Genomic DNA, 26578 nt, shown 5'->3' with positions numbered 1-26578 from the left:
AGATCTTATCTCTTAACCGTTAGATCAAAATAACAAATTTAATCAAATGGTTGAGAAATGAGGCCTCATCTAAGAGCCTTATCACTTACTGCATTCTAAATATTTTTAGATTGCTATCCTAGTGATGGTCTACCTCGTAAAGAGTTGGGCTGCAACCGCAACGAACAGCCTAGGCCCATAATATAATCCTAGCCCAATCCCCTCCACTTAGAAATGAGGGCCCAAAGCCAATAATTTCACTATTAATATTACGATTACAGAGTGGCTACTTGAAATTCCACTTCGTCCAAACAAATTGCATAACCAGCTCCTTAAATTCCCTTGGTTAACGAAATCACACAAATTTAAAGACTTCTAATTTCAGAGTAAATGGAGATGCCGCAGAGTGGAAAGAACAAGCAAACCTCCGAACAGAAGACACTCTAAACGCAAACGTAATGGAGAAAGAACTAACCGAATACCATGGACAAGAAACCAAACACGTATCAAGGCAAAATTGAAGTTTTACAAAACACAGCATAACAGAAAACTTCAGGTAAAAGTAAAAAAGAAAAGAAATCAGATGCAACAAAAACCACATTCCCATGGTCTACAAGTTTTTATCTAGCCAGTATAAAAGATGGCAGACTACAAATACTCATAGAATACTTGATGCCAGTGACGAAATAAAAGTTAGCTAACTTCAAATACAAGTCCTTGAAAAGGCATATATAAGCTTCTTCCCCCATTGCAACTATTAGAGTTGTAGCCAAGTCTCCATTCTTACCAATTGCAACATCGTTTTTAATCTGCAGTCACCAACCAATGATGAAGCAATCAAAAAAAAAAAAGGGCAACATAAAACCAATTTGTATTATAACGAAAAGTCACATTCTATCATACAGCAGGCAATATGCGCGTAAAATATGCATTTATTAACTTGAAAGCACAAGGAATTTAACCTAAGGGGCAAAAAGATAATATGCAAAACTTAATAGTAACCTCAAGAAAAAACTAAACATATTCATGAAAGCATCAAAGGATTCCTTTCTAGAAATGTGAGGAGAGGAGTTCAGTCAACTGTTCCATTTCTAACAAGAGTCAACTGTGGCTGGAAGCGAAAGAGAATCTCAACCAAAGGATTATCAAGAAACCGTATTTGCTCTCAGGTTCAAATGTGGCCAACTTTTAAGGGGAAAAAGATTAAAATCACCATATAATGTGTGCTTATAATAGAACAACAACGCGTAACATCAAGCAAGGACAAGTCAAGATTGGCAACAACGGCCTTCCACAACCTCGGGTTTATATTTAACATTTAAAAGTGAACAAGTTTCCTATTCGTCTTCTCTTTTTATTTCACCTTTCATACGATCTTTCAACACCAATCCTCTCTCTCAGCTTAAGCCCAGATAGAGGAACAATGATTCAATAAGAAAAGGATATTAATTTACACTGTAAGAAATGATCTTCGAACTTCACACGATCTAGTTAGGTTGAAGTTTGAATGACTAAAGCAAATCATTATATTCATCTTCAGGAGCCTTTTGCCATATTCAAAGTGATACATTATTCAAAGGGAAACGAACAAGGTAAGAAATCATTAAGCAATGATGAAATTATTAAAAAATGCTTAATTCCATACATTATTATTAAAAAAATAACTAAAACACTAAGAATGCAAGGAACAGTACAGTTTGAAATGCAGCTAGAAATATTACCCTTTAAGCTTGAGTAGCCTCAACCTCCTTATCCTCTACATCATTTGCAGCAGCATTTGGCTCAGCACCTTGCCCATCCTCTGTAGGTGGCTGAACTTGCTCATCTTCCGGTAACGGCTCCTCCACATAATCGTTCTCAAAGGCATCTGGAGGGACCTCATAGATCCTAACCTGAGGCTTAGACGGGTCCTTAACAAGCACATACTTGCCCTCATTCAATTTCATACACAAGTCAACAATAGACTTCACAATACCCCACATACTGTTCGTGTTCAGATTAATCTGCGAAGCAAATTCCTTGGGCTTATATCCAACCACAGCCAAAATCACATGGTTAAAGTGATCACGCGGATGAACCCTCGAAACATAACCCAACTTCATCAAATCCGCACTGGCCAAAAGAGCTTGAGCAGTCCATTTAGCCAACTTATTAGCATTGTTCTTAAGCTCAGTGGCCAAAACCGCACCCCTTTGGGTCTCCAACTTCTGCCTCCAATCCACACCAGAATACTTGGGATCAAACTCATTAAGCGCATTCAGAGTCAAAAACGACCTCTGATTGTTGACCTCCATGACACTCTGAACCTCGCATCTCGCAACCAGATACATACCTTCTTCAAGCTTCCACCTTCTGTAGCGATACGCAACAGAAGCAACCTCCTCACCTTCATTCGCAAATGGGTTGGGCTCATCGAATGTTACCTTATTGCCATCCCTAATCAAAACCTGCTGCGAGAAGTTCTGGTTAATATAAGCAGCCTCAACACTCAAGGAGTAAGCAGAATTGATATCATCCTTGGCTTCAGGCAATGGCTCCTGAGATGTCTCGTGAACCGAAAGCAAATCCAACTGCGACCCATCACGTTTATCGAAGAATAACTTGTTCCCTACTCGCTGAACAACGATATCCCAAGAGTAAATCGACCTGGGCGCGCACATGAGAGTCGAGAGAATGGTATCAGTGGCAAATACTGTAGCTTTGTCCTCGTTTGCAAGTCGGCGAATGACTGGGTCGTCGGTGGTGGTGACCTTGAAGAAGTTCCGATTCTTGAAACGCTCGAGTCTTCGCTCGTTCTTGGGCGTGATTCGATCGCAGGACCGATCGTAAAACTCAAGCCCACCGCAGAGGAGCAGGTCCTCTGGTTCTGGGACCGAAAACGACAGCTTTGAGAATGTGGAGAAAGGGATCTGGTCCAGCATGTTCCACTCGGGTTGAATATCGACCGATGATTTGAAAACCGCGGCTTCGCGGCGAGGGACATTGACATTGGACCGGTTCATGTTGTATTGCCGGTCGCGGCGGGCCCGCTCCTTCTCGGCCTCCCGCTTTTTGGCTTCGACTTCTTCGTCGCGGCGGTGAGGTAGCTGCCGCTGCTGCTGGAACCGCCATTTGGGGCCGAACCTGGGGCGCGGCGGGGGCTTTCCGTCGACGAGACGGAATGAGGCGTCGTCATCGGCGGAGGCAGGGAACGACTCGTCGTTCGAGAAGTCGAAGACTGAATCCGCCGGGTTCTTGGACCGGGCTGGGTTGTTGAAGGTGCGGGTCCAGTCGGCGATCCGACCCAACTTATCGGCGCGGGAGAATGGGGCGAAGGGGACGTTGAGGGGGAGGTTGGAGGTGGTGGTTGGGTTGGTGGCGCTGTCCGGTGGGCCCCACCCGTCTGGATTGAACGGGACGCCTCCGACTTCGAAGCCTTCGACCATGTCTGATGGATTTGAGAGATTCGGAAAGAGGAAATTGGCTGTGCTGACAGTGGAAGAAGCTTTCAGTCCCGATTGGGTTTGGGATTAAACCCTAGTTTTTGTGCATTTATATACTACGGGTTAATGTACTGTTTCATCCCTGGCCCGTTATGTATTTTTGGGGCTTGGTTGGTTCTCTCGTCAAGTGTGGGCTTTATCTGTATCTTTATCAATCTCAATTTTGTTGGGTTGGGCCTTGTAGGGTTTGCAGAATTGGATTGGATTGATTCAACACACCCAAATTAGTTCGTCAAACAAGTTCAACTTTGCTGCTTCTGCATTAATTCGTATGGAGATCGAAATTGGTCCTGACTTCTTTTGATTTACTAATTATAATTAGGGTTTTCAGTAGAAGCATAGCACACTTCTCATTTCGTTGGTGATGGCATATGTAATGCTGTTTCACGTGATTTAAGGATCAATGATGATGATGAATGCAAGGCAAACTCACACATAAAATAAGACTATATATAATAAACTAAGATTTTATTTATTTATTTATTATGTTTATAATAATTTGTAATTATTTCATGTGCCTTTTCCTAGTGAATTGTCATCACAATGTCTTTACTTTTTGCTTTTGTTGGATAGGGTTTGAGGATTTGTTATAAAGTTGGTGAATTGTAATACTTTTTTTGTGCGCTGAATGCGTTATGTCGAACTCTGACGAAAAAGTATTTGAGATGATAGACCTCATATAGACATATAACACACTTCTAACTCATGGGAAACTTGTTCTCTTTTATTTACATTTTTCAACAACCGTCAATCATGAGATTTGAATTGAGAACATCTTTCGACAAAGACAAAGTGGAGATTAAATATCAATGGATCATATGGTCATTAGCTTATGAAGCTTGTCATGGTTTTGGAAATCCCATACATGATGAGTGAAGGTTCTTATCTGCTTATTGGGCAAATTCAGTAAGCTAGTTTTTCTTATCTGTACAAATGTATGAAGGTTCTCTTTCGATTGCTCCTATTCATCGCAGACTTACCTGTTTAACAAAACTCTTCCATTCATGTTCTGAAATATCAACCAATAATTCATCTCTCTCTTCTTCAAACAATATAAGCTGTTTATGTACCCTAATAATTATGCACTGGAGAATCATTTTCAGAAAAAGACTGTCACCACCAGAGATAACAAATGTTGGTAAGCTTCAATAATTCAAAGAAAGGTGAAGTCAAGGAAGAAAACATTTAAAAGAGGGAGCATATAGGAGGATAAAAAGAAACAAGTTCCACATGAACCAGCTACTCATCAGATTAACACAGATTCCCAGTCTCATCCACTTTTTCTGTCCATTTCCTTCCACACAATATATACATATATATCAGATATCGAAATAAGCATATAACACAAAATCAAAGGAAAGATTAATAATTTTGGAACCTTTATCCTCCGTTTGGATGAACTAAAATAACTCGGAATTTAACTAAAAGTCAGAAATTTATTAAGAGGAGAAATTGACAATTCCCTTGTTTAGCAACTTAAGTACGGAATTCATTAAATGAAGGAAAAAATTGTGGAAATTGGGGCATCAAATTCCCGAGTTTAATTTCCACCAAAATAGACGTCATTTCACAAATTCTATAGTGCCATTTACAAAATTCTATCATTTACAAAATTCAACATGCATAAATCCAAACACTGAAATCTTCAATTGTCAGAAATTGAAATGACGGAAATCTAAATTCTATCATTTTAGAATTCTATGTAATTTTCAATTCCTTCATCCAAATGGAGGGTTAGTTTGTGCACATGGAAGATAAGTGGTGAAGCAACTGTAAGAAAACCAGAACACAATATTTCTGTTGCTTCTCCAACCCTTGCATTCCTCCAATGACCTAATTTTTGAAACTTACTGTAGACTACTACTCTTTGTTGTGCAAGTAAGAAAGCATGTATTTTTCGAATCATATAAGATTGATCATACTTGATTTATATCGAAAGTATAATTCGGACTCTGCCGATAGTCACCTAACAATTTATATGATGAGACAAAAAACCCCAATATTTCATTGAGTGAGTGAACAAGCATGAATTTTGCTGAACTGCAGTAAGTCCTAGATGTAAGCAAAAGAAAAGAAAAGGCTGAGACCGTGACCAAGGGGCATATGTATATAAACTTAGTCATTCTAAAGAACTCACAAGAAGATCACCAACCAAACTCAAAGAAATATACATATAATTAAGGTTATCAATCCCTTCAATATAGAGCAGCACTTTGTAATCATATTGTATGCTTCAAAATGAACCAGCTCTACCGTTTACAAGCTTTTTCAGTCTCTCTGATATCCTTGCTGCGACGGGGCCTGGTGCAGACTCTCCAATCTACTTATGAAGAAGCAAAAACATGCATACATTCATGAATAAACCATTCTATTTAGAAATATATGTATCTATATCTATAAAAAATAAAAACAATAAAAACAATTATAATGAATTAATGTTGTTTGTTTGGTTACTTATACCTGGGAATGTATTGTGTGGAAAATGGTATCTTCAACAATTGAAAAACTGGCGTTCACAATGTCGGCTCCCTCTTCATGAAGCACGCGAATTGATTCATTAAACATGAACTGATAATCCAGCCCAGTTATCAGAACAACCTGTAGAGCTGAACCCATTTCTTGAATCTCAATCTCAATCTGTGGTGATTTTAAGCCCCCTATTACTTCACCACCAACAAACCCTGCATTATTATTTCCACTCTTCTCAGTTCCCATTAGGTACTCTTTCTTCTCCCTCATTTTCTCCAAGTTCGTCTGTAGCTTTTTGATGTAGTTCACAGCATCATCTAGCTGATCCGGTAGCGATGTCACTTCCTGCAAAATCCCATTACCAAAAACACTTCTCAATATGGACTTACTTTGTTAGACAAATGCTTATGTTGCGATTGTGAAATCTCGAGTACTACTCATTTTAAACCAAATCATTTTGATGAATGAATCAAATTCACAGTTTGACAAGAGAACATTATTGATGAATACATATATATACACATAGGCTTTAGAGTGAGAGAGATACCCTTGAACGTTGATGGGGAACAAGAGAATTGAGCTTGGAGTATAGGGCTTTCATTTGATTCCTCCGGTTTTTCTCTATGGTTTTCCTATCAGCTCTTGATGAACTAGGGCACTGCTCCATGAATATGCTCAGCTCTAGCTAGATAGAAAGCCAAGTTAGCTGTACTGTGCTACCAACCAATAAACAGAAAACAATTTTCACTTGCAAAATTGAAGTGCTTGGTGATATATGTATCACACATAAATAGTCAAAAACTTTACAAATGTTGGTCATCAATTTGTTGTTGTGTGCGCTTTTATCAAGACTCTACAGCCAAAGGAGAAAATAAAGGCAGTACTATATCATTAGATGCTACTGAGAAAATTTACAGATTTCAGAGGGCACTGGGACCCTCCATCCTTGTTTGGCAGGGCCCCACGTGCGCACCACAGTCCTTGACCGTCATTTCCACAAATGAAAACACATGGTTCTGTGCTGTGCTATTTCCGGCTTTCAACAACCGTAGAGGATGTATCAATCAATTAACGTATAATTAAAATGGAAATTAGCAGATTAATGTGTTTCTAGACAATCTTTTGCATTATTTTATATAGTCACAGTACCAGCTATAAATTTATGTCCTACCTACCTTAGAAACACAAAGGGGCTATATTCTTAAATCATGTAAATCGATAGATAAGAGGAGTCATGTGTGTAATTGATATTCCTCGTTAATGCATGTAAGTCACATTGCATTAACGGTTCGTATTAAAGAATGATTGTTGTATTCTTCAATACATGCACAAGGACTCAGAAACTTCTTTTCACGCAACCTTACTCTTCTTATGTTCGTTAATTAAGTTTATGAAGTGGTTAACAACAACAAACTATTTGGTAAGTAACCATGTGGTTATTAGCAAGCACATGTTATACATGCTCACCGCTGTTGCTGATGCTGCTAAATATGACAGCACTATCTCTGGTCTTTTTATGCATCTTTTGTTCATTCACATTTGGAGTTATCATGCAAATCATTCTCCAAAGACTACTCTCCTCCACTCCTTGACCTTATCCACCAGTTATCGAAGCTAAGAGTTGATTGATTTTGCTATACATCCCTCTAATTCAACACATGCTTGAAGAGGGTCTATCAAGCCGAAAGGACCTGTGGCTTCTTCCAAATATCAGTAATCTTTCCAATTAGACATATATTAGCAAAGTTTAATCTGCATTCACATATTAATCAAAGATGATTAGGCTAGCTACCGCAACTTTAATCTGCATTCACATGTAAAAAGCTGTTTTTTTTTTTTGGTTTGTTTGTCGTTTCCCACAGAAAACGTCATATGATTATCAGAAACAGTTATAGAACTATATACATTTAAAGTAGCTTTAGGAGTTGTTACCACAACCACAGATAAATGGGGAGTTTTCTTGAGAGATTTGAAAATGACAAGCCCTCAAGAGAAACTAAAGTTGAAAATCTGAAGGGAACAGATCAAGAGTCGTGCTCTCAAATTCTCTTACAAACCCCGAAGGTGTTTTGCTTTCACGCCAGAAAAAAAAGGGGGGGACAATGTGGATTTTATAACAAGATGCTGTGTTCTTTTGATGATACTTTGAGTGTTCAAATCTTTCTTGCTACGTTCTTGCATTTCTTGCCACATATATGTAACTGGCCAGGAGTGGTTCTAATTAAACTGCTGAGGATCTTTCTAGGCTAAACACTTTTAGGAGTTGTTAGGAAATGGGTTCGAGGTTAGTTTTGATGCATGCTTCCTAACAACTAACACTAATCTAATCGATCTTTTTTGTAGTAATCTAATGATTAACAAAAGTATTGTTCTTTTATCAAAGTTTAACATTTTGTAATGTTGTATGAGATATCAGCAGGCCAACACCATAGCACAATCGGCATTACGTTGGACGATTATATAAATAAGTTCTTATACATCTTCATTAAAAGGAGCATTACTTTTTTTTTTTTTTGACAAAACAAATTTTTTAACTACTCTAATGTACGAGGAGGGAGATCGAACTCAAATATAAATGAGAGAACACACTATTTTAATCAACTGACCTAATCTATACATGCAAAGTTGAGCATTGTTTAGAATATGAGAAATAGAATCAAAATGAATGTTAAAGGCAAAATGAAGAAGAGGGGGTGAAACGGCTTAATCAACTTATGGAAAGGAGTTTGTTGGCATCATATTTGCCATACATAGTGGCTTTTGTTGGAGATTCTGTCGTTTGTTTTTGTAAGCCTTTGGAGCCCTGAAAAAGGATCGGCAAGGTCTGTGGACTATCTGCCATTAAAGTTGATTGAATTGAATGGGTCTGCCACTAATAATAATAATGTCCAAGAAGACTCATACATTTTTTATATATAATATTTATAAAGTACTTCCAGAAATGATATAAAAGTATGATTTAATGCTCTGCCTTTGCTCCACAAACACTGCAACGCATCAATCATATGTCTATCTGATATTACAATTAAGTATTATTATTTTGGTAGGTAGAACTAGAAGTAGAACCCTAGACCCTTTCTAACTTTTCTATGAAGCAAGCAAACCAAAACGTCAGCCAAAAACCATAAGGCAAATTTCAAAACCCCGTCACCAATTTCATGGGATCAGAAATTGACCATACAACTTTGGAAGAGCCAATTGGGTAGGTGCTAAATGGTCTACAAAGTGAGAAACACTTGTCTGCAATGGAAACATTATTGTTTTGTTATTCTGGTTAATCAATGTTTATCACGCGTGACATATCGTGATTGATTGGAAATAAAAAAAAATAGTGTTATTTTCGTTGCACATAAGTGTTTCTTCTTTTATAAGCAAAACTTAGGTCCAACATGTTTGGATGGGATTAAAAAGTCATTGCCGGCACAATCAAACTTGAGACATTTTCCAACGAAATGAAAATAAATATCACTAAATTAATAGTTGGTTGGATCGTTGATTTAATTCAATGATACGTCTGAAAATTTGTGGGCCGCTGGACGAATCGAACCAACCACTTGTGCTGATCGGATTGAAGAAAGAAAGAGAAGGGGAATAAAAAGAAGCCCAGTCCAACCATCTCGTAGGCAAAAGGTGCTGGAGCAGCTTTTACCCTCCAAAAAATAAAATAAAAATTCCGTCAATCTTTCGAATGGTTCATTAGTCTGGTCAAAAGGAAATAATTAAGCATCTAAAATACGTCACCAAGTATGTGGAATGGACCACAAATTGCAGACGTCACGTCTGTTAAAATAATTAGATTGTGACCTCCAGAAATGCACGACACATGAGGACCTTGTCCAAACAAATGTTGAGAAATTAACAAAATTAATTCATTCACGCCAATGTTTAAGACCCAACATTTGTATCATGCAATTAAATGATCAAGATCCACTGCATTTGAACCAACTATGAATCATTTGCCAGTCTGGGAAATTTCACCTTTTCATTTTCACTGCTTGGGGCAACTGCATTCATGGCTCATGATGTTCTGTTTCCAATTTTCTTCTTCTTCGATATCACTTGTATCGATTGAAAAATATCACGGATTGAAAAATATCACAGGTTGGAAGTTATAGGTGGCAAAGGCAGAAAGCCCATTCTCTATGCAATGCATATAAATTCTGTTAGGGGAGTTGGTAGCGAAATGTCATATCGCAACATTAAACTCTTTAGCTACACAAGGAGACAATTGTGTTGTTCCTTGAATGAGCAGACAAACCCAGTTGTGTTCTGGGCAATACAACACATGAAAACATTGTAAGAATTTATGTGAACATGTCCTTCACCACCTACCCTTTTAAAGATCACGGATTTTTCTGAACCCAAATTTCCATACAAGTAATCAAACATTATGATGCAAGGAGAAACATGTAGGCCATGCATTCACGTTCGCCTCAAAACTAGACATTTATGTTTGTATCAAAGAGTCTTCAAAGCGTGTAAGGCAGGCAAGGGGTAGGGGAGGAGACAATTGGACAAAAGGTTAGATGACTGGGTGGTGCAATAAGAAAACAGAGGGGTGTGTGGTAATTGCCTAGTTGGACAAGTCACTTCATTATTGGTTTGGTTTGATGAAGGATGCATTCAAATGCTTGGGAAGGTAAATAGAAAGAAAATGAAACAGAGCACCAATAATTCTGGTTGTGAAAACCAAACCCATCCTTGATTGATTGCATGAACAAAGGTGAATCTATAAAAATTTATATAAAAAAATCTAAAAAGGCTTGGACAGAGAAGAAGAACTAATAAGAATATTCAACTTGCAAAAGAAAAGAAGTTAAAAATGTCACCATATGGCATTTTCCACCTCTCTCTCTCTCTCTCTCTCTCTCTCTCTCTCTCTCTAAAGAGATAAGAGAGTGAGAGAGCTGAAAAAAAAATGCAAAATTGATAAGCATTTGTTGTGTATGTAAATAATATGAAAAATATATTTGCTTCACTCCAACGCATGCCTATCAATCTATTTGTTCACTTCCACTGTTCCACATGAATGTAACATAATAGAGAAATACAATTTTAAAAAAAAGGCTTGAAAAACGAACCTTCTTTTTTAATTACAATTGACCTGGTGACACTACAAAAGCCAGATCATAAGAAAGATTCAAGAGAACTTGGGTTTGGGCACGGGTGTGCTATGAGGATGCACAGGACCAAGCTTATGAATCCGGTGAAGGAGCCCCTTCTTATGATCTTGGCAAATTAGATTTTGTACATGAGTCAACGTTCCGTCGCGGGCAAGGGAAGACTCGAATTGCTCCAATACCTTCACAACCTGACAAAACTCAGGCCTTTTATCTGGTTGCAAGGACCAACATTGCTCGATCAAGACTCGCATGGCAGATGGGCAGTCCTTTGGAATAACAGGCCTCAAATTCTGAAAAGAAAGAACCCACAATATCTTAGAATATATTCCATATGTAACTTTTAAGTTAGAAGTTTCTTTTTTTATAAGTAACTTTCATTTTATAGGTATGCGTATAGAGCTTCACAAGAAAGAGTAAATGGCAATATTGAAGGTGCTGCAAGTTCAAATCTTTTGCAAACTCATTCCAATATGAGTTATGACCCTCATCTGCTATTTATTGAAGACTAACCTTCACAGACCAAGGGAAGGAGCCCGATATGCAACCCTTCTAAGTTCGAACTATAGACGGGAAATAAAAGTTAGAAACATACCTTATTCACTACAGCAAAAGCAGCTTGAATGGGATTCATATCCTCATAGGGGATTGCTCCGGCCACCATTTCCCACAAGACGAGTCCGAAACTGTACACATCAACCTTCCTCCCATAGGATTTACGCTTGATCATCTCCGGGGCCATCCAACGGTACGTCCCAGGGTCATCAGCCAAAGAATCGCAGTATGCCTCCTCGCATGCTATACCAAAATCAGCAATTTTCAGGTGGAATTCTTGATCAATAAGAACATTTTCGGGCTTGAGGTCCCGATGAATGACTCCTTGTGAGTGTATGTATTCCATTCCCCGAGCAATGTCCAAGGCAATGGCAATCAGTTTCTCCAAAGGAAGAGATTTATCCTCCAGTTTGTGTAAATATGCCCTCAAGGAACCCTCTGATAAATATTCCGTGACTACACAATATACGGGTGGCTTTCTACAGGCTGCAACAAACTGTTTCATTGGATCAAGATATCAGTAACAAAGGATACACAATTTCAGCAAACTAAAAGGCATGAATCGCAATTATGATAGTTCTAAACATAGTTAAACCATATATGATGTCTTAAAACTTCAAGCTATAATAGACTTGGTTGACCAGCATACGAAAATTGAAAAGCCAAAAGAATAATTCTGACAAGGCAAGGGAGAAAATTACATAACCAAATAACATATGAAAGGTGGAGAAAGGAAGAATTCAGTCACCTTTATGACATTTGAATGGTGGAGACGTGATAGAAGAGTGACTTCTCTACTAAACTGTTTCTCCAATCGAGCTGCCAATACTCCACTTTCGTCATCATCCGGAGCCCTGATAATCTTAACTGCAACAGCTTCATCGTTGTAAATACCATGGTAAAGCCTGCTATGCGCCCCATGAGCAAACTTAAGCCCAAGAAACAACTTTGACAAATCAACACTAAATTCATCGGCAGCTTCCACAGCATTAACTCTGCCACCGGCATGGTCAAAGTACTTGGCCCAAGGCGACTCCTTCCGGTTCTTCGACTTGTCATTGACTTTCATAGACGCCAAGTGCCTCAGGGGGCTCGTATTCATCGGATTCGATACCTTAGTTTGTGAATCCTTACTAAATAACCTTCCCATAACTTTTCTCTTAGGATGTGGTGTCGAAAACCTCTTGGCTTCAGACTTGGCTTCCTTAAACTCATCAGAGAGGGTGGTCTGAGGCAGAGGGGACAAAGATCTCTGCTTGTTGATAATGAGATTTCGCTGAAACCGTGAAGGAACATGGTTCCTCTGAGTCTTTGAATTACCGAGACTTGAAGTCTGATTAGAAGGAGCCTCTGTTGCTGTTGCTATAGGCCTTGACTTTAACCCTGAAATCCGGTCTTGTTCAATGGTTAGAGGAAGGGAGGCCAATCTTGAAGAATCAAAGCGATGAGAAAACTTTGTTCTCCTAATCCAAGAATTAGCCTCTTCCTCCATATTTCCCAGTAATTCTCTGAATCCAACCCAGCTTTACACCCACAAAACCTCCTTAATCTTCTTCTCCTCCTCCTCTAGCTGAGAAGGCGGCTTAAAGCAAAGTCGATACTCTTTAAACAATCTAATTTCAACTATAGAGCTCGAAAAACCAAATTTCTTCAAGCCCATCAACAACCTCTAGCTTATAAACTAATACACGGAAGGAAAAAAAAATCAAACTTTTTTCATCACTGAAAGCAGAAAAGCATTCAAACCCTTGAAGAATGAGGCTGCATCAAATCCTAATCTCATCTCCATCAGAACCAAAATTCCATCAAACCCACCATATCCCATCCAAAAGCAGACCTTCCAATCAAATAATATGGACCCTGAGCACCACCAAACCCTCTAACCTCTCGAAAACAAACTTGTTTTGGTTTCAAAGTCAAATACCACCTTCCGTAAAAGCCTGGAAATTCACACACATAACCCAATAAACAAGTCAATACAAATTAAAAATACAAAAGCCCCAAAAAAACAAAAGTGTACTCAATTATATTGAAAACGAAGAAACACCCATGATTACAACCCCATCAACCACGTAAGAGAAAATAAAAAATTTAAAAATAAAAAATCATTGTGTCAAAACAATCATAAATTCACTAAAATAATACAGAATAAAATATACCCAGATGCGAAATAATTAACATTCCACATAATATCACACCAAAAACAAAGTCAAAAAATTATATTTAAAAAAGGGTAACCAAGTAAAAAGTCCGAGCTGATAAGCTTACCATAAGGGATATGGCTTCTACATGATGGCGACAAATCACCATGAATTCGAATTGTATTTCACCATTTCAACTTTTGATATGGGTAATGGGAAGAAAGCTATGATCTTTGGTAGGGAGGAAATATTTATAAATAAAATAATAATAAAAAACCCAATAATCCTAGCAGATTTTTTTCTATTTTTTTCCGTAGACAAATTGCTTATACGTATCGTATAAGCTGGAGCGTAGATTCCATGGACCTCGATATTTTTGGTGAGGTCTCTCTAATGGTGCGTTGAGGAGATGTGGGATTTCAATGGGGGCGGTGGTGGGTGGGGGCCACCAGAGCGGAAGTCAGAAAAGACGGATTTGAGAAGAAGGTGAGGTGAGAGAGAAGAGGAAGAGGAGAATTCTTTGATTAAAGTAATGTAAAATGTGGGATTACATGTGTCGTTATCGGAGAGAATGAGGTACGGATGACTTTTAAAAGCCGAACGCCAGCGGGCACCGAAAGACAACGAACCTACGGTTATCTGGTACGGTTCGCACGGACCAATATCTATGTACGTGCGAGGTTCGACGTGTCAAAGCTTAAAATTGTAAATCTTTTGCTGTTTGCTGTGTGATTATGTTAGGTAAAGAGCTGGAGATTATGGAACCTTGCATCTAGGATTAGTAAAAATAGTAATTGTGGATAAAATTTCAACTTTTATCTTGAATGCGAGGATAAATGTGTTGGATATATATCTAGATTTTATAATAGATATGCATGCAAAATTTGAAGATGAATTCCGTCACCAACCTCGATGTGAGAGTAAATACTCTATTGTTAGAGTCATATATTATTAAGTTTAATCTAAAAATGGATTACTTAATTTTTACAAATTTAGTGCAAAGTCTTGATTTTCTACATGTGTATTTCGTAGAAAATTACCATAATACCGTAGTTTTTATGAAGTAAATAGAAATGCAAAAGCCTAAACTCTAAAACAAGGATGAGATAAAGGAGAACGAAACAATGACACTTAAAGTATAGAAGTATTTTTCATGCTTTCACACTGGGAGGGTTTTTTTTCCAATTTCTAAGCTATCATCTTTTACTTGATTAGAAGGATTATGTAGTCTCCCAGAGGTACATGGATTGGTTAGAGCATTCGTGATGGGCTTCCTAAATCACCTTATTAGACAAATTTTATAGAGGAATTAGAAAAACACAACTTCAACCATGTACACCTCCTAAAATAGGGAGACTTCTAGGAGCTCCCAAATATAAGGAGAGAGAAATGACTCCTAATGACTTGGCCATTTTTTTCTCCTGTCAAAACAAAATTTATATTCCCATATATCCATTACGGATGGCTAGGGTCAGTGGCGGATCCAGGATATTTCCTTCCAGGGGTCAATGTCTAAAGGTGAAAAAAATTTATACAAAATATACTCATAAAAATGAAACGATAATATTAGAATTCATAATTCATAGAAAAAAACCATATTACAATTGTCCACGACGAGTTTTCATATTCTGAAAACGTAGCATTATAGTTTCATTATCAATACAAGCAAACACATCTTTCTCAATATAAACAAGTAAACTATCACTCAACCATTGATCTCCCATTCGGTTGCGAAGTGGACCTTTCACAATATTCATAGCAGAAAATGCTCTCTCCACAGAAGCAGTTGCAACCGGTAAAGTTAAGGCTAATCTGAGAAGCAAATAAACATAATTATAGGTTCTATGCAACCCTTTCTCCACCATTTCTTTTGCAAGGCTACCAATCCCTTTCAATTGAGAAAAATAGTCATCGTACGCATATGAGTAATATAAATCTCAAGTTGATCTTCAAGTGCCAAGAGATCTCGGGAATTAAAATCTTGAGGATAAAATTCAGCAAAACGAAGTAGCTTTTGTTTGTCAAAAGCTATGAATGAATCATCTGGACTCAAACATGTCAAACAAAGAAGTAACTCAGTATTTACCTCACTAAAGCGACGATTTAATTCCGCAAGTTGCCACTCAATGATTTGAATAAAGATGTCCACACGATAATGATGGAGGTGTGTTATTATAGGAGCTCTCCGATGTGATCTCCATTGAGCTACATATGCATCATCCATGTTTGGAACCAAGATATCATGTTTGGCACAAAAGGAAGATACTTGATCAAGCAAGGCTTCAAATGCATTCTCTCTCATGTGTTGTAGTTGGTCCTTGCAAACTTTGACTAAAGTCATTGCATTCTCAATATCTTGGTCTTTCCTCTGTAATGCTTGTGACAAGTCATTTGTGGCTCCCAATATAGATCTCATGAAAAATAGGTGAAATACAAACTCAAAAGATTGTATTTCTCTCAATGACCTATTTGCTTCACCTAGATTATCAGTGGAGCCATCCTCAATAATAAATTTGAGCACTTTCACCACAGATTTAAACATGGAAATGATACTAAGTAATGTACCATAATGTGAGTTCCAACGTGTATCACCGGGACGCTTGAGACAAGTTTCTTGATTTAAGCCTCGCCCTGTTGGAAAAGTATCTTTTTCTAGAGCTTCCGTAACATCCTTTTGTAGTTGATCTCTAAGAATGTCACGACGCTTGCACGATGCTCCAACAATATTAACCAAGCTATTGCAAGATGTGAAGAAAGTGGCGATATCAGCATTTCCCTTTGCCACGGCCACAAGAGCTAATTGAAGTTGATGTGCAAAACAATGAATATAATAGGCACAAGGATTTTCTCTCAAAATCTGTGTTTTAAGACCATTGAACTCACCCTTCATATTACTAGCTCCATCATATCCTTGTCCTCTTAGCATGGAAATGCTCAATTCCTCTCTTGCAAACAATATGTCAATAGCCTCCTTGAGTGAGTTTGATGTAGTATCCCTAACATGTTGAATGCCCACAAACCTCTCAATTACATCCCCACTTTTGTCCACATAACGAAACACCACCGCCATCTGTTCTTTTACTGACACATCACGTGATTCATCAACTAATAAAGAGAAGAATGCACCATCCATATCCTTGATGATTTTCTTAATAGTTTCAGTGGCACAAGCATTCACAAGATCTTTTTGAATTGTTGGAGCTATTAACTTGAGATTCCCGGGAGCATTTTCTAACACAACGGCCTTCACTTTCTCATCATGATCAGCAAGAAACTGTAAGAGCTCTAAATAATTCCCCTTGTTGCTTGAAGTGTCACTCTCATCATGCCCACGAAAAGGAAGACCTTGCCTCAATAAAAATCTCACACAATCAAGAGAAGCTGTCAAGCAAATACGATAATCAATACGAGCTTGCTCTGATTGCTTTATCAAAACTGTTCGGATGTGTTGCTTTTGATTCATAAGATCCACACAATACTGTCTAGATTGATTATGAACACTTCCAACAGGTCCAACATGTTGCCTAATTTTATCTTTCTTCTTCCAATTCCTAAAACCCATCTCTGTGAAGGCGTCGCCACACCCTTGACCAATTCTGAAATTGGATTTGAAGAGATAACAATAAAGGCAAAATGCAGCATCTTTACTAATACTGTACTCCAACCAGTCAAACTCATCAAACCACTTGACATTAAAGCGTCGATCATACCCTGAAAGATCAGTTTGTGGAAATGTGTGATCCTTGGGCTGACATGGACCCTTTTGTAGATATGCTCTTCGAACTTCGTCTCTAATGTTAGGATCATAATCCAACATTTGAGGTCGAAGTCCAGGGTCTGCAATAAGATTAGCTAAGATATCTTGCAACTCACTTTCTTTCGAACTATCCACATCTCTAGAAATATCCACATCTCTCGAACTCGAACTACCCACATTATCCGAACTAGAAGTAGTTGATGCGAACCTTCTCTTAAAGTATCGTTCCATAACTGTATTGGTAGAAATAACCAATCAAACATCAACAATATTAAAAAGCCATAACTTATGCAAACTAACCAAAATAAAATCCAACAACTAATCAAATTTACCAATTATTATCTAACATAAAACACTAATTTATTCAAACAAACTAACCAAAACTAGAAGCCCTTAATTTATTCAAACTAACCAAGAGATATAATCTTACATAAAAGTAAAATCCTAATTTATTCAAACTAACTAACCAAAATCAAAACCCCTAATTAATTGAAACTAACCAAGATAATCATATAATCTAACATAAAAATAAAACGATAATTTATTCAAACTAACTACCCAAAACCTCTAATTTATTCAAACTAACATAAAAGCCCTAGTTAATTCAAACTAACAAACTAAAATAAAATCTCAACAACAAACAACAACAACAACTAATCAAGAAAAACACTAACATATAAGAATCTTTACTAATTAATTAAAGCATAAAGAAAATAGGATAACATACTTTCAAACTAACTAACCAAAATCAAAACCCCTAATTAATTGAAACTAACCAAGATAATCATATAATCTAACATAAAAATAAAACCCTAATTTATTCAAACTAACTAACCAAAACCAAAACCTCTAATTTATTCAAACTAACATAAAAGCCCTAGTTTATTCAAACTAACAAAGTAAAATAAAATCTCAACAACAAAAAACAACAACTAATCAAAAAAAAAAACACTAACATATAAGAATCTTTACTAATTAATTAAAGCATAAAGAAAATAGGATAACATACTCTCAAATTTGAGGGATAAATCCACCTTTGAAATCAAATTGAATTTTGGAGGCACTTATTCAATTTTCTGCTGCCCAGTGCCCACCGCCGACGCCACTTTACTGCCTCCACCGACTGATTTGTGAGGGGGGGGGGAAAGCCACCATTGAATTGGATTGGAGGTTGGTTGTTTTAGTTGGGGTTGGAATTTAGGTTAGAGAATTTGATATTGAGAAGAAGAAATGGGTTTGAAACTGACGGGTTTCGGGTAGCACAGCAGCTGTGCTGCTGTTTTGTTTTTTGTTTTTTCAAACCTGTGCCAAAACGACGTCGTTTTGGCCAGGTGTTATTAAAAAAAAAAAAAAAAGTATAAGTGAAACGACGTCGTTTTGAAGAATAGCGCGCAAAAAAAAAAACCTTAAGTGCAACGACGTCGTTTCGACGTCGAGGGCGCAAAAAAAAAAAAACCACTTAAATGAAACGACGTCGTTTTGACGTCGACCAAACAAAAAAAAACGATGCGCGCTGTGCGCACGAGCTGCGCTGTGTGCAAGCTCTCCACAGCTGCGCAGCAGCACACCAGTTTGCCCCATTGGGGCATTTCATCGAGCACCTTGCGAGGGTCAATTTGGGCGGCTCTAATGGAGGATTTCAGAGGTTGCAGGGGTCAATTGACCACCCTTGCTCCTCTGTGGATCCGCCCCTGGCTAGGGTGGTTCCAAAAGAGTGATTCCTTTGCCATCTATGTGGATTTCACAGCTAATACTCTCTGCGGATTTGGTTACCATAGCAAGCAGCTTGAACAACACAAATGTAGGAAGTGCAGTTTTGGTCCAAGTCTTGTTGGATGGTTACTTAGAGCAAAAAGGCGATTAGTAAAAGGCAAAAATCCTTGGAGCAAAAAGACGTGATGCTACATGTGTAATTTTCAGACTACTCGTGAGCAGCAGTCAGGAAATCGAGTTAGGATATATAGAAAAAGAATATATATATATATATGTATATGCTCTTTTTTTTTGGTGTTGATATGGGAAATGAAAGAGATTACGAGTTTTGAAGATATGATACTTACACATGTTTAAAGAAAAAGAGAGGAAGAAGAAGAAGCAAAAAAAACACGCTATTGAAGTTAAGTTGGAGTTAGTAAGGTTAGGGCTTTTTTCCCTTACTATTTTATATTAGAGGTAAATTGAGTTTTTATTTTATGGATGATTTGACGATCCGGATCCCATGACTTGTAAATTGATCATTGAATAAAAAGAAAATGGAGGTCTAGTTTTTCTTCCTTTTACGAAAAGAAAGGAAACTGGATATAAAGAAAAAGGTCCAAATATACATTGAGACAAAGCCCATATGTTCACATAAATCCAACCCAAGCGAATAAAATTGGATTTTGACAAATGTTTGACAGGCACACGTTGGTTTACTATGAATTGGGCCGGTCTAGTTTTGACCCAATGAGCATTCCGGCGATGAGCCACAACGTCCGATGGGCGTGATTTAAATGGACCAATCGTATTGGTGTAATTTAATGACGCGCATGCCGTAGCAGTAGTAAAGGAGGTATTTTTAAATAAAAAAAAGAAAGGGAAAGTAAAAGAAAGCGTTCTCTTTTCAGGAAAAGGAAAGTAAAAGAAAGATTTTTAAAAATAAAAAATAAAACCCCTACCGGTAGTAGAAATCCATATCCCATTCCCATACATACATATGCTGCTAACCCAGAGCTTCTTCCTGCCTGTCTGTTTTAAACCAGAGTTATTTATTTCACAGGTCTACTCTCTTCTTCAAAATATGGCCTTGTGCTTTTTCTAATATAGTTTTACTTTTAAATTAATACTCTTCTGCACTTTAATTTATGCTCTTTTGTGTCCTATTAATTTATTATCGTATATAGGTACGTATATGTATATGATGTACTTGTGGTGTTTTCTATCAAGGTGATTTAAATCTTAGCTGAAGCTTCAAATTATCATAAAATCTAATTTTGAGTACCAGACAAAATAGTGTCCGTAATTCCACCATGTTTATATAATGTGTATGATCGCGTATCGTACAACTGGCATGACACAGTAGTATTTATGATCCTTCACATACTATGGTATTCGTAATTCACTTGTTATATGACTGAGCTTGTAATAGTTAAGAGTATATATCACTAGACCCAATGTAATGTGCTCGATTCCCATTCTCTATTTGTGTAAAACAAAGAAAAATATGTTACTAAGTCAATATACTAATTGGCTTTTTTTTATTTTTTCCAGACAGATTGAGTAAAGTGAACGCTTCAGAAAAAGAATGTTGTGGTGTTCACATTGCGGAGTTCTTGTTCCTCCAATGAGAGATGATCTTCAGTTTGTGTAAGCAACGCCTTATTATCTTTTGCTACTTTACATAATTGAGATGGTTTCCTCAAAAGTGCTTTTTTATGAAAAATTGTCTCTAGATACACTTATTAAATTTTATGCCAAACGCTTGTGCATGTGCGTGTGGCTCTTTTAGAAGCATTCATAAACAAACCCATATCACTGCTTTTGCTTCTTCTCTTTTTGGTTTACTTCAGATCATGCAGTGGTTGTGGAAAAGTGCTTATCTATCGAGATGCCAGTACTAGTGAACCTACTTTGGTCAAAAGCTCCGGAAGAAAGGTACCATATCCCTCTTTTGGACCCCATATGCATAATCCATCTCCTGGTTATTCTCCAAGAACGTACCAACCGTGGGAACTGATGTTTTTGCTTTTTTACTTCGTTTGCAGGGCAGGAGGGCAGGTTCTTCTTTAACATCGGTTTCAAGTGACAATTCACAGTCGTTTGAAGGTCCTTTAAAAGAGGGTATGCCTTAAAATTAAGTACATCAATTAATTTTCTGAACATACAAATATAAATGCAGATCTTCAAAACTGTTCTCAAAACGTTTATTTCTCTCTATGTCCTGTTTTTCTTGAAATTAGGACTCTGGTCAAAACGAGCTGTCGGTGCCAATCCTGCTTTGCTGCTCAAGATCAAGAAGGTTAGTCTGAGGAATTTTTTTTGGCTGAAAGCAGTAAATCTTAAATAGAACTGGCATTTTGTGTTCTAATTACATGATTATAAACATAAACACAAAACTAATTTGTTTAAGGGTCTTCTACTTTGCTGTGAATACTTCCAAATTCAAAATTTAGACACTTGAATTTCCAGTTTGAAACCAAACTTTATTTTGCCTTTTGTCAAACAAATAATTGCTTGTTCTTCATCTGTTGGCAGCAAGATCCTAGTTCAAGGAAAAAGTCCAAGGCAATAATTATTCATGCTGGTGATGCCAAAGGACAAAACCCTCTCACCATAGAGCATGAATCAGACATCTCTGAAAATGACTTCAAATTGAGGCAGGATTATGAAAATATTAAAGAGGAAGGTGATGTAAGGCCAGCAAATTATAAATCGCACGTTCCGAATCAAGAAAATGTTCATGAATCTACCTATGATGCTGATGATGATGCTGATTATGATTAGTGATGTTGGATGTTTAATGTGTCCTATATGCGACTGTGTTAGGCTGCTCATACATCTGTGTGAAAATCATGTTCCATCTACCAAGCAAGTCTTAATTAGTAATAAAATGAAATTTCATCAAACAGAGCATGTTTTCTTAGAAACAAAAACTCCCCCATGTTCTTGATTGAAGAAGTTATTATGTTAAAACTTGTGCCTCCATCAGCAAGAAAATGTGTAAAAAGGTAAAAGAATTACAATTGCTCCTTCTTGAACCTTTTATTTTTGCAGAAGCAGAACTGTTATTTTGCAGTAGCTTACAGTGGGCAACAACAGATTTCATATCCATTATTACTAATTAGATGATCTTCTTTCCTTTACACATATAGTATACATACACTAAGCTCAGAAGTATTAAAAACTTGACTATTTCAAAACGATCAAAGCAAGAAGATGAACCAAAAAACTTGCTTAAAATCACACAACTTCAACTGCTGTGATGCAAAAACTGTTAGGCAGCATCTCCAGCAAATCTACCGTTAGCATGGATTCCTTCGGCTTCGGCCGCAACCGGCCAGAGTTTCCCACTGACAAAAGTGGTGTTGATGTAGTTCTTTTGCAGGGACTCAGCCATTTAGCTTGCATGTACTTCTGCTTCCTCCATGGCCCCATGTGCATTTTCTTCTCCTTCATGCATTTCTTTGCAGCTGAGCATAAGATTTTAATTAGGTTTTGTAGTCTCTCAACTTTGCCAACAAACACTTCAGGAAGCCGGTTCACCAGATTATTGTATTCATTGCTTGCTCTGGCCATCTCGAACTCTGCTCTGAAGTTGAGTTCTATAATCACCCTCACCTCTCCTTTCTTAGGGTTTGAACTGTCCACCACATCAATAAATGTGTGCTCTCCTGAACAACAATGAAAGCAAAAGCATCATTAGCATCTTAACTTTGGTTCGAATGTGAATCTGAGTCATTGATCATATAGATTTTTGTTTGAATGTGTGATATCGAGATACTACCTACCTTAATCAACGGCTCTATTTTTCTTTTTATCTTATTTACTAAAAAAGGAAGAAAATAACACAAAGGGGCTGTACGTGCTAATTATAGAAGACATTAAACATTTGTGTGCAGACTTGTATTATTTTAGGTAGAAGGTCAAAAAAAGAGCAAGGTAGGTCAAGAAAGAAGGTGTGTGATGGGATATATCGTAGTAATTAATTAGTGAAGTATTTAAATTATATATTTAATCTGTTTTTACCTGAAGGAATATCCGGCGAACTCCTCCACTTAGACTTGCAGATGGCACTGTTGTAACCAGCATTGCAAAGCCTGCCGGAAACTTCTCTCACTAGGCAGCTCCGGCAACCGCTAGCCATCGGTTTCCCACAACCACACTCTGTCCCTTCCCTATTTATCTCCTTCACCGCCTCTTTTGTCACACTCCTAATTCTCGTCTCAAGAGAACTAGTTCTGCACAAGATCGCCTACAAAATACGTAACAAATACTTACGTTGTCAGACTCCAAATAAAGGTATTATCTAACTTTACAGTTTGATAACATAACATTTTCGTATTATATATACAAATGCGTATGCTTAAACAATTACTTGTAAAAGCTGGTGCTGGTTTTCCCAAAACCTCCTGTCCTTCTCCTCCTGATCTCCAGCCTCTTCTTCCTCTTCATCTAGCAAGAAGGCCTCATTTTCTTGGCTTCCATCGCTGCTGCTGCTATAGCTTTCACGGAATTCTTGACCATCCTCAAGAAACCCGAAAACCATGCCGGAAAAACTCGCCGCCAGTAATTGTTGAGCGGTGGCAGGAGTTGTAGCCATTTAAAGAGATCCCACGCTACTAGTAATTTCTAGCTGCTACACAAATGGTGTGAGCGTATTGGCATTGAACAATGTGAGGAATAACATTGGGCTTAAATACCAAAACCAAAGTTTGGATGATGGTGGGGCCCACTAGACCAACGTGGACTACAGGCCGCCGCGGCCGCGCACATGTGGGGGGACGCTATTTACCAACGTGGCTCGATCCAATTCGGTCAGGTAAATCGAAGCGGTTCGGTAGAGATTGGGCCGGACAGCAGGGATCCACGTAAGGCACGTCCAATAATTGCAACAGTCTATCTGGATATACTCGAATATCCAGCTTCTGTTTTTTATTTTGGTTTTTTATTTTCTATCTCAAATGTTTTTATAAAATAGTGCAGAGGAATAATAAAATAAAATAACGATAAAAGTGACGATGCATCTCTATCATAATCTTGTGACTAGTGGGACCACCAGGGCTGGAATGATTGAGATGACACGATGTTTGTTGAGTGTCTCAGATGTTGCAATTTGGATCGATCAGAGCCGTTGATGATCGAGCTCTATCCGATTAGCGGGGCCTACCTGTCGCTCAACCAACCCATTATTAGTACCTTCTAGTTAATATCGTATGTCTTTTGCAAGATTAAGATTAGATTTGAGAATGTCACGAATACGCGGCGTCTTGGACTCGCCAATCACATTCTCTCTTTTTTTTCCCCTGTTTTCCGCATAATTTGAGGGCACTTTCGTCATTTGACGGTCCAATCGTTTGAACCATGCCCACAATGGGTCTATGTGCATTCACTTTGTCCACATGCTAGGGTAACGTACATTTTCTATGTTTTCTGTGATGGATGTGATTGATTTCCAATTTCAATTTCATGTTTAAAAATGGTTTAATTTTCACATGAAATGAAGCGTACCTAACTAAAATTCGTGAAGTTAGCTCTTCATCTAGTAATATTTCTTATTTAAAACGATATTAGGTTTGGATTCATTTTCTAATGATACACGTAACTATTAGATTTCTGAAGTTAAACGAAAACCTGTCATTAATTTTTTGGGCTTTTCATGTATAAATTCAAAACGATTAGCTGTTATTAGGTTTAGTCCTCGCATTTTTGGTTTTATATGTAGGTCCTTTGATATTTATTACTTTTTTTGTTGTGTCAATTTTATCCTTTGAGGTAAATAAGGAAAACACATTGAAAATTTAAATTTAATACATTATTTCCTTGTAATTGAATTCCAAAATTTAAATTCTGAATTCTTTCCTTGATAATATTCCTAATATATAGATAAAATACAATATAATCAATAAAAAGTAAAGACCCACATATTATACCAATCAATCAGACAAGCACCCACATTAAATTATGTACATGACATACAGGTAAATAGTGTTACTATTAGCAACGAAAAATACTAAGTGATAAATCGTGTTAACTATAAGTTAGGAACATAAATTAGAAAACTACCTATAAGTCAGACACAAAAATAGATAAAATAAAATTGTATGTTACTTTAAAAAAAAAAAGTAAATAAAATACTATTACATGTTGTAAAAAATATGAAAAAACATATATATATACCTATGCAATAGGCAATAGGCAATAGGCAATATGACATAAATGGCTATTACTCGATTCAAGTTATAAGGGGCAACATTGAAACAAAAAATAATTTAAAAAAAAAATAATAAAAAGATTACATCATAAAATATTTAAAAAGGATTGTTATTCTATGTGGCACAAAAGTCAGAGAACTTGGATCAAAGTTACCAAATCCGAGAATTAAACCCAACTCCTCAATAGGAATTAAGATCTATATCAACTTTTCTATAAATTTTTTTTGAGCTATTACAGAACTCATGATGAAGCAAAAGCTATTTTATGAATTATGGCTGCACCAGTCTTAAGTATATTAGACCTAACGCACATGCGAGAACTAAGCTAAGAAAAAAATTATATTAATCTTACGTACCTAGAATTGGTCAAGTTAGGCATCGGTGTCTGCAGGTAGGTTAATTAGGTCTTTCACTATAATATTAATTCAAACACTTTTTGGTAAAAATATCACAAAAAATATTCTAATCCTTTCCAAACATTAACTAAACTATCGTCTAAGCATTGTTGCTTTTGTTTTACATGTTCTTACTCTTCTATTATATTATGTCTGGTTTTGTGATCGTTATCCCAACAAATATCTTTTCCGCGTCCTCAATGCTAATCTTTTGATCCCTTTTAGATTAAACAAAAGCTCTACACTAAGTATGTTTTTATATGAAAAAGAGGAGATTCGAATTTAAAATATCTTTTACAAGCACTAATCTGTAATTAATTAAAAAAAATAAAAAAAGGAAAAGCGATAGTATTTTATTGATAGGAGGATAAATAACTAGTTATAGTATTTTATTGATATTATTTTGTTTATTGGTGCATAGACTATAGTCATTGTTTATTAATTGTCTATGAGTGTATGGTGATGCCATCTTAGTTAATTAAACCTAATAATACTTTGGCTATACGTTAAACACACAATAAGAAACAAAGTCGGAATCTAATTTCACTAAGAATGCAGATACCAATTACCTTTAGAGACATTTAGTGATATACCTACTTTTAGTACTAATATTATAAATAAACCTTACACAATTGAATTTCTATAAACAAACCCCAAAAAATTGACAGCTGGCCTTAGTAAATTTAATATTAATTATTAAATTACTTTGATACCCTATTAAGTATTTTGGGTATTTTTATTAGATTTTGGGGTTGGGCTTGTTTTAAGAA

At 36.9% G+C, this 26578-nt stretch overlaps 5 protein-coding genes and 1 pseudogene across 5 annotated transcripts; 1 reads left to right on the top strand and 5 right to left on the bottom strand.

Annotated features, from left to right (window-relative positions):
• Positions 1–458: 458 nt before the first annotated feature.
• On the bottom strand, positions 459–3478 carry LOC117624717 (eukaryotic translation initiation factor 3 subunit D-like). Its single transcript, XM_034356134.1, has 2 exons — positions 1701–3478; positions 459–788 (listed from the first exon to the last, which is right to left on the bottom strand). Exon 1 carries the CDS (start codon positions 3402–3404, stop codon positions 1704–1706), a length of 1701 nt encoding a protein of 566 aa, XP_034212025.1. The 5' UTR covers positions 3405–3478; the 3' UTR covers positions 459–788; positions 1701–1703.
• Positions 3479–5422: 1944 nt separating this feature from the next.
• On the bottom strand, positions 5423–6656 carry LOC117626283 (transcription factor bHLH162). The gene is made up of 3 exons (XM_034357957.1): positions 6478–6656; positions 5922–6275; positions 5423–5781 (listed from the first exon to the last, which is right to left on the bottom strand). The coding sequence occupies exons 1-3, from the start codon at positions 6595–6597 to the stop codon at positions 5695–5697; spliced, it is 561 nt and encodes a 186-aa protein (XP_034213848.1). The 5' UTR covers positions 6598–6656; the 3' UTR covers positions 5423–5694.
• A 4219-nt stretch (positions 6657–10875) lies between these two features.
• On the bottom strand, positions 10876–14357 carry LOC117624567 (serine/threonine/tyrosine-protein kinase HT1). Its single transcript, XM_034355892.1, has 4 exons — positions 13874–14357; positions 12354–13545; positions 11646–12101; positions 10876–11343 (listed from the first exon to the last, which is right to left on the bottom strand). Exons 2-4 carry the CDS (start codon positions 13095–13097, stop codon positions 11071–11073), a joined length of 1473 nt encoding a protein of 490 aa, XP_034211783.1. The 5' UTR covers positions 13098–13545; positions 13874–14357; the 3' UTR covers positions 10876–11070.
• Positions 14358–15201: 844 nt separating this feature from the next.
• On the bottom strand, positions 15202–17734 carry LOC117624194 (annotated as a pseudogene).
• Positions 17735–20774: 3040 nt separating this feature from the next.
• LOC117624702 lies at positions 20775–22102 on the top strand. The gene is made up of 5 exons (XM_034356106.1): positions 20775–20848; positions 21052–21136; positions 21247–21322; positions 21442–21500; positions 21737–22102. Exons 1-5 carry the CDS (start codon positions 20787–20789, stop codon positions 21983–21985), a joined length of 531 nt encoding a protein of 176 aa, XP_034211997.1. The 5' UTR covers positions 20775–20786; the 3' UTR covers positions 21986–22102.
• Positions 22103–22198: 96 nt separating this feature from the next.
• On the bottom strand, positions 22199–23882 carry LOC117624701. Its single transcript, XM_034356105.1, has 3 exons — positions 23577–23882; positions 23228–23453; positions 22199–22872 (listed from the first exon to the last, which is right to left on the bottom strand). Exons 1-3 carry the CDS (start codon positions 23799–23801, stop codon positions 22442–22444), a joined length of 882 nt encoding a protein of 293 aa, XP_034211996.1. The 5' UTR covers positions 23802–23882; the 3' UTR covers positions 22199–22441.
• Positions 23883–26578: the final 2696 nt, after the last annotated feature.

The sequence above is a fragment of the Prunus dulcis genome, chromosome 4, assembly GCF_902201215.1.
Source record: "Prunus dulcis chromosome 4, ALMONDv2, whole genome shotgun sequence".
NCBI lineage: Eukaryota > Viridiplantae > Streptophyta > Magnoliopsida > Rosales > Rosaceae > Prunus > Prunus dulcis.
This window is presented reverse-complemented; position numbering and strand designations above follow the sequence as displayed.